General features: G+C 37.9%; 1 protein-coding gene across 2 annotated transcripts in view; it reads right to left on the reverse strand.

Moving 5' to 3' along the window:
• Positions 1-8,405, reverse strand: part of WDR41 (WD repeat domain 41) — a 44,770-nt gene extending 36,365 nt beyond the window's left edge. For both annotated transcript variants that reach the window (XM_082651437.1, XM_082651438.1), the window contains exons 1-2: positions 8,085-8,405; positions 5,577-5,692 (exon numbers count right to left, since the gene is read on the reverse strand). In XM_082651437.1, the coding sequence (XP_082507563.1) occupies positions 5,577-5,692; positions 8,085-8,135 (167 nt within the window). In that variant the 5' untranslated portion in view covers positions 8,136-8,405. The remainder of the gene's footprint in view (positions 1-5,576; positions 5,693-8,084) is intronic.
• Between the last annotated feature and the right edge of the window lie 301 nt (positions 8,406-8,706).

Raw genomic sequence — 8,706 nt, forward strand, 5'->3', positions numbered from 1 at the left:
TTAGTCCAGCTTTTTGCTAGTTATTACTTTATTAAGCTGATGGGTTCATGTCCATCTGTGTGATTCCTGCATCTAATAATACATCAAAGCTACATCCTTTAATCCAGCTTTTTGATAGTTATTACTTTATTAAGCTGATGGGTTCATGTCCATCTGTTTGATTCCTGCATCTAATAATATCTAAGAAAAAATTTTATTTTACACTGAAACAAAAATACCTTTTAAATTGGTGTTTTTTTCCTCTATATCAAATATATATCATTTTTAAACTTTTCATTATGAAGAATTTAAGTATATATAAAAGTAAAAACAGTATAAGAAAAATCTCCAGGTAACATGTCTTCAATAATTATCAACTCATGACCAATACTGTTTCATCTGTACCACAGCCAATCCCCCCTTTGCAGATTATTCTGAAGCAAATCCCAGTCACTGTATTTCATTTCATCAATAAATATTTCAATATATATTTACATCACAACTAAAGTTAACATTTAATTTCTTAATGTCACCACAGTGTAATCAAATTTCCCTGTCTCACAATGTTTTTTAAGTGTATTAGAAGGAGGATCTAAATAAGGTTCATACGCTGCAACTGATCTCTAAAGTCTCTCTTGTTCTATTGATTCTTTCTTCATGTATGTTTTTCCTTGCAATTAAACATTTGTCTTACAGAGTTCTGGATTTTGCTAGCTACCTTCTTATGTTGTCATTTGATATACACCTCTGTCCCCTGCGTTTCTAGTAAATTGAGAGATCTAAAGACTTAATCATATTTGAATTTGACTTTTTGGTAAGACCACTTCATAAGCAGTTTATGTACCCCAACAAGAAATACAATTTCCAGCAATCTTTTTGTGTGTGTGTGATGTTAACAGCTATCAATAACCATTGCCTAAATTTGTTATTATATTAGAGGTTGCGAAATTATAATATTCCAATTCCATGATTCTTCCTAACTTGAATTCTTCTATAAAGAAAATGTCCTCTCATCCAACATTACTGATCTCAAGATAGAGTTTGTATAGAAAGGCAGTATAGATCTTGACTTGCAGATACCCCTTCAAGAGAGGACTTGCTGCCCAGCTATGAGGAATATGGTTATCTGCCTCCAGCTGTTGACTTCAGGGTCCATTTCAGCTTTCAAGTTGAAGTCAAACTATCTCAGTTGGCCCCCAGCCCCTGGGATATAAGCAAGTTGGTGGAAGCCAGGGCACGTTCTTGGATGGCCCTCAGCCAATGTCTAAGCATTGCAGGCAAACACTCCTAGTTATTTCCCTAATGCAGGACTCATCTAAAGAGCATTCTTTCCTCCAGAGCTCCACATTGGGCTTACAGAGACTTTGTCAAATCTGCATCACAGTTTGAGACAGCTCCCCTTGTCCAATCCTGCTTCTTCCCTTTTCCCTTCAATGGTATTTCTCTCTAATAAACCTTTTGCATGCTTAATTCCATTTTACTGTCTACTTCCCAGGGAAACCAGGTATTAGGAGGATCTAAATGATCTTGATTACTGATTTCTATTCTCTAAGTGTTAGTGAAAAAGATATTCTTAGCTTTAGAACATTGTCTTAAAGATGTAACATACTGTTTGCTGTTAGTGAATTATCAAACTGTACTGAGTTTGTCTAGATTCTTGTGAATGTACAGCTTCACCAGTCAACCTAAAGTACATTTTTTTTCTTCAGTCTGGCATTTCATGGGTCATCTGATTCTTTTCCAGTCATGATCACCATCCTACATAACCTTGTCTGTTTCCTGGAGGAGCAAGGGATGGTCAAATGAGCAACAGAGAAAACTATTCTTAAAATGTGTTATGAACTCAGTTTAGTTTAATGTGTCAAATGCTAAAGTATTACATGCAATTTTTAGCACAGTCCACTTTTTGGATGACTCTTGCTGAGGCTTAGCCTTCTTTAGTGATCTCCCAATCAATATGACCCTCACTTTATGTTCAAAAAATACTAAAGAAGATAAGAAAAGGCTGCTGTCTGTTAGGTTATACAGGATTTATTTGGTATCTTCAAAAACCAACCTGAGAAAATTTTCCACTCACTGCTTTTAGCTGAGCCACTGAGAAAACAAGAAAATCCTTCAGCAAAATTCTCAATAAAATGATATTATCTAAAGACCTGAAGCGTGAAACCTGGATTACAACAGCTGACCAAAAACCCAGAATGTGATGTCTCTAAAAACTAAATAAAAACATAAAAAGTATAACAATATTTATTTAAAAACTGGAAAGATATTTCTATAATTTGACAATGCATATATAATATACATATGTAACAGTAAAAAGATATCTGAATTATCTAAACTATTAAATCAAGAATGAAAACACTGAGCTCTACTATTTATAATAGTTACATCATTTGTATATTTTTAAATGTATTTCTTACCAATAATGACTCTTTCAGTTTTGTTTTGTTTTTCTAGTACACTACAGAATTAAATCTTTTAAAACAAAACAGATTGAAAGTTCTTCAGGTCTGCAACTGAGTAAAAAACTTCATACCTAATTATATGTAACTTTTGACAAAGTCATGACTTGAGTACAAAGAATTAAATGTGGTTCATGTAGTAATATGTTCACTTGACAGCAAAAGCCAAAAAGTAGGCTTTTTAAAAAAATCTATTCTAGACATTTAGATTCACTGTGGTATACAGCAAACATGGCCACCAATCTCCCTATTTCCACCACCACTTGCAGTAGGATTTAGTTGCTTCTCCCATCAAGAGGTAGAGTTTATTTATCAACTTACTGAATTCACTCCAGCTCCTGACTTGCTTTAGCCCATGAGATAACATCAAACATGATGAAAACAGACTTGAAAAGAGTTTTACACTGGGGCTTGCCCTTTTGCTGGTATTTGAACTCCATCCCTATGGGAACTAGCACTTGAGTAACCACATGGAGAGAGACCCCAGTCATCCCAGCTGAGACCACTGTAAACCTGCCAACCCCATCTACCTGGTGACCACAAAAGCATAAGCGAACCTAACCAAGATCCGCTGATCCCAGCAGAGACAAAAGAACCCACCCAGCTGAGCCTAACCCAAATGCCATCCCACAGAATAGTGAAATAAATAAATAGTGTTTGTTTTAAACTACTAAATTTGGGCTGATATTTGACAAGGACAACAGATTACTGATATACTCACCTACAGCTTTTTACTGTTTACGTAACATTTACTATATCATTGAATAACTGCAGTATACACAAGCACTACTTTGGGAAAATGTAATCAAATATCAGTACCTGTACAATGATCATTACTCTACAAGATGGCCTTTTCTGCAGATTCTTCTAACTATGTAGTAAGAATAATCAAGAAGATATTTTAAAGGACAGATAGCAATCAACATGGAATCTTAACAGTTAATCTATTAAAAAAAAATTTAAAGACCACATCCTGAAAGTATACTGTATATTTTGTATTTAGCTTTCTTAGACAAAACTATTTGAGGACTCCTTAAAGCCCAAATATTAGGGATTATGGTCTAAGAAATCATTTTGGTTTTTTTTTTTAACTTACGTTTTAGCATCTTACAATGGTAAAAGACGGTACCAGAAAACTTTAGTTGTCCAAATGTCCTATCTTTCCAAAAATGTTTAGTTTCAAAGATGACTGACTAAATAAATAAGTAAATGTCTCTTAGGACATGGCAACAGTAAGTATTACCAAAAAGGGTGAAGATTATTATACTATGGCTGACATGCTATAATTTGGTTGGCTCACATCACAACATGAAAATTGTGTTAATAGGCTAGTAATACCAAAAAAAGGCAAATCCTTTCAAGCAAAAGTTGAGGAGCATATTTTCATAATAATTTGGCTGGACTTGTCCCTGGTTTCTAAAAGAGAGCTGGGCCCCTCAGAGCTCACCTGAGTTTATGCTAATGAGATGACTCATGGTGGACCCCTAGACAATTTAAGGATGGGGACTGGCCATGTGGGGAATATGAACCATGCAATTAGAGGGTTGGGGCTTTGAGCCATGGGGTATCATCCTGACCTCCCAACCTGGGGGAGCAAGGAGGGGATGGCAGGGAGAGAAGGGCTGGAAATTGAGTTCAATCATGAGGCAAATAAGTGAAACAATCATTCCCATGTAATGAAACCCCAATAAAAACTCTTGACACCCAGAGCTTGAGTGAGCTTCCTCACTGGTGATATGCATTGATGTGCTGAAAGGGTGATGTGTCCTGAGGACACAGAAGCCTTACATTTGGGACCCTCCTAGACCTTGCCCTATGCATCTCTACATTTGGCTAATCCCAATCATATCCTTTATAATAAAACTGTAATCATAAGTATAGTGCTTTCCTGAATTCTGTTAGTCATTCTAGAGGATTATCAAACCTGAGGGGGTAGTAGGAATTTGTAGTTAATTGGTCAGAAGTGCAGGTGGCCTGGGAACCCTGGAGATTGCAGCTGTGACTGAGGTGAAGGGACTGTTGTACATGACTGTGCCCTTAACCTTTAAAATTCAACCTAACTCCAGGTAGTGCCAGAATTGCACTGCACATGGGAAAAGCAACTAAATACCAAAAACATAAAAAGAGCAAAGAGAAGACAAGGTTAAAAAACATCAGCAGTGATAGTGAGAATTAGAAATAATCACAGTAGCAGTCACCCATTGAGTCAAAAATGGAAGGAAAAGAAGACAGTATCAAAGGCAAAAGAGAAAATTAAGAGATGATAGGGGAATAACTGATAAGGACAAGAGAAGTGGAGTCAGAGAGTTAGGATGGCATGCAACATGTACACTTAATAGTTGAGGGAATCATTCATTCATTTAACAACTATTAGTAACCTGCTACATGTAAGGCACTGTACCAGGTACTAAAGATACTGTGGTGAATAAAAAAAAACATGGCCCTCACTCTCATCTAGAGAGGAAGGTAAGTATTATACAGTTACACAATTAATTGTGTAATTGTTATTAAGGCTACAAAGGATAACTGTATAATTGAACAAAGTCTTAATAAAACAGATATACAGATCAATAATAAGCTAAATCTACAGTTCTAAGACCTACACACCTTCATCTCTATTTGCAAATATATTAAACACAACATTATACATGTTAGCAAGGAAGTACAGAATAATGTACATTTTAAAGGGTTTCACAAATAACAAAAAATTCAGATTAAATCCTTACCTTACCTTCCACTAAAAACAGTACATTCCTGGAAGGTACCTGATATTTAAACATTTCCCATATTGGTTCTCAAATTTAGCTTCACCTTAACATAGTTAAAACTCCCATCAACATTTTAAAGTCATACACTTCCTTTAAACTAATGAAAATATTTGTGAGTATTCAAAAAGACCAAAAAAAAAAAAACAAACAAAAATAAGATCACCAGAAATGATATCCCGACTTTTGGGCAAAAAGACTTCAGACACATATTTCATCAAGAGGCAGAGGTCAATTTCTACTAAATGTTATTAATGATCAGTTTTGAAATTTTTAGAAAAGCTGGATTAATTTTGAAGTTGTTTTTAACATACAATTCCCTAAAAACTCTTTCCAAACAGTAGTCAATTGGAAAACTAGAGTTTCTTACCTGTAATCATCTAACTGTACCAGAAACCGTACAATATCATGATGAGCTTTCAGTACAAGCAGTTCAGTGTAGGGGTTCTGGGTTTGTTCTTCACTTATTGTCTGTAAAGGAGATTGCTTGTAATGGGGAGAAAAAAAAGAGAGAAAAAAAGAGATAAAATGATTTATGATAAAAGACCACATTCGAATAAAACACATGGTATGCATCTAAGAACACAAGTTTTAAAAAACTGTAAGATATTATGTTCTAATACTATATATTATTTCCCCTAATATCAAGTAACTGCCAATTTAACATAAAACATTTCTCTTACCACAAATCCACATCATAAATTTTAAATTTTGAACTCAAAATAAATTTTTAAAGGGTGTATTTTGTTTCATGGAAATTACACCTCAATAAACCTGACCTAAAAAATCAATGGGCCAGGGGCTTCCCTGGTGGTGCAGTGATTGAGAGTCCGCCTGCAGATGCAGGGGACACGGGTTCGTGCCCCAGTCTGGGAAGATCCCACATGCCGCGGAGTGGCTGGGCCCGTGAGCCATGGCCGCTGAGCCTGCGCGTCCGGAGCCTGTGCTCCGCAACGGGAGAGGCCACAACAGTGAGAGGCCTGAGTACCGCAAAAAAAAGAAAAAAAAAATCAATGGGCCAAACCAACACAATATTTTAGGATGGGTGTTTGCCAATTAAAACTTGGCAGAAACAAAACTGAAGGTCAAAGGGGTAAAATATAGACTAAAACAGTGCCTACGCCATTACTGGCACTCAACACATGTTTACTGAATAAATAAAGGAAGAAATGAAATAATTCAGTCAATGAATTCAATAAATTCAACTTCAGACAGTAGCATTGATAAAGATAACTGGTAACATTTACAGAGTATTAAGCTCAGTCCTAAACCTACACACCTTCATTCCTATTTGCAAACAGGTGGGCGGCAGTCCATATGCCACACACTGGGTAAAGCACATATGGCTTATAACTCACCCAATAATTCTGTAAGGTAGATCTTATCAACCCCATTTCTATAGTCAAACCCAGTACTATTTCAGATTAAAAAAACCTGTGTTCTTAACCTCTGAACTGCAGTTTCTCAAACTTGACACTACTGACATTTTGGACTAGGTAATTTTTTTGTTGAGGGCTTTCCTGTGCATTGAAGGATGCTCAACATCATCCCTGGCTTCTACACATTAGATGCCAATAGAAATCCAACCTCTCCCCCCACCCCCAAATCGTGACAATCAAAAATATCTCTGGACATTGCCAAATGTCCTCTAAGGGGCAAAATCATCCCAGCAGACAAACACTGCTTAAAATTAGGAGAAAATCTTTGGTTCTGATAATGTACAGATTCACAGCAGTTCTAAAACTGAAGTACTTTTACATGAAGAAATGTACAATTTAACACGCATGAATTTTTTTTAATTCACCTTCAAAGCAGTAATTTTTTATTTTTCCCATCTCCCTTCTAGCAGTGGTTCTGATGAGAAAAGTAAAGGCAAGAAATCTGAAAACTGTATACCACTTCCCCCAAATGAAAGCTTGCCAAGCACGGCAGAATTAGTTAATCAAATTCTACAACTTATCAAATAATCGGGTTAACACATAATTGTCATATATATCACAAATGGACTAATCACTTTTCCACAATTCTTTCATAATCTTTAGAATTCAAGCCTATCTGAAATAAGCCTAATTTTAAATAAGAAATACTTCTTAAAAATTAGACAATAAGCCTCAACTGCAAAAATATGAGGAAGTTAAAACGGAGAAATAACGTTGCTTAGCTTACAACCACCCAAGTTTTTTTTTTTAACAATCAAAACAACTATTTTCTATTAAAAATAAAAGGGAATTCAACATAAATTCTATTCTTCAGTGGCATATGAAATAAATTCCAGACCTCGACACTTTTCAGGTTCCAAAATTATTTTATTCGCAACATTTCAAATGTAAATCTCATTAGTCTGGTCAGTTATTCAGGCCCATGAAGAAAGTGTGATTATGGAACCCAAAATAGCAGCTAAAACATAATTTATTTTACTTTTAAGCAAATTATTTTTTAAAATAATTATATCTTTTTTGGTTTTATATAAATAATCAAATTAATTTCATATTCCATGAGCAAGCATCAGTTGATATTGGGAAGCGACACCATATCAAACAAACCAGAAGTGTAAATCTGCAGTCACCGTTTCTTAGTCTCTACCAAACCGGATACTTTTTCTGTTGAAGTGAGACTGGTTTACGTGGGGAGACCAGTTAAGGGTCCTTGAGCCTGTTGCTGAACTACGTCAGTTTCAGTTTCCACACCTAGTGGAACATGGATTTACCTCTCAGGGAAAGAGCCCCCGAAACCCGACCCCGCCGACCCCGCCCTCGCAACCCGCAGGCCCCGCCTCCGCCGGGTCTTCCTCATCCCGTCAGCTCTCCGGCTCACACAAGCCGCAGCTACGGCAAGCAAAGCCTCTGCGTTGGCAGGCAGGGTCCACCCCGGGGTTTACCTCGGCCAGTCCCTGAGGTTCTCGGCCTCCCCCGATCAGCCATCGCAACATCCGGGCAGCGACGGCGTTTCGCGGGCCTAGGCCCCAGTCAGCCCGCACTCCGCGCCAGGCTCAGCCTTTCTCCTACCTCTCTGGTAGCAGCTCAATGGAGGCGCTAATACCTGCCTTCTCAGATTTGCCCAAAATACGAAGTACGAAGCAGAGCGCAACGAAGAGGGAAGACTTTTGTCCCCAAAGAGCTGCCGTACCCACCCGCAAGAGGTTTGGTTAAGGGGAGCCGCCAGGGGAGCAGCAGCAGCCGAAAGCTAGGGTGTCCGCGGAGGTTCAGAGGCCCGCGCGGCACCGAGTGAGCACGCGCGGGGCGTCGCCTGATTTGCGCACAGAGCCTGGGTAGTTCGAGCGTCCCCTTGTGGACACGCGGAACGCAGCAACTGGAGCCCGTCGTTGCGCAAGTGCTGCCAAGAATAAATAGTCCCCTCCCTTTTTAGATGGCTTTTGCATCTTTCACTTGGCAAGCTTGGGGACCAGGAAGCCTTTCCATCTCCCGGCGGTTTCCTAAAGAGCTGCCTGGAGAAAGTGAACTTCAGTAGGCTTTTTCATCCGGGCTAATCCCAGTGGCACG

This window comes from Grampus griseus (genome assembly GCF_964374135.1).
Source record: "Grampus griseus genome assembly, chromosome: 3".
NCBI lineage: Eukaryota > Metazoa > Chordata > Mammalia > Artiodactyla > Delphinidae > Grampus > Grampus griseus.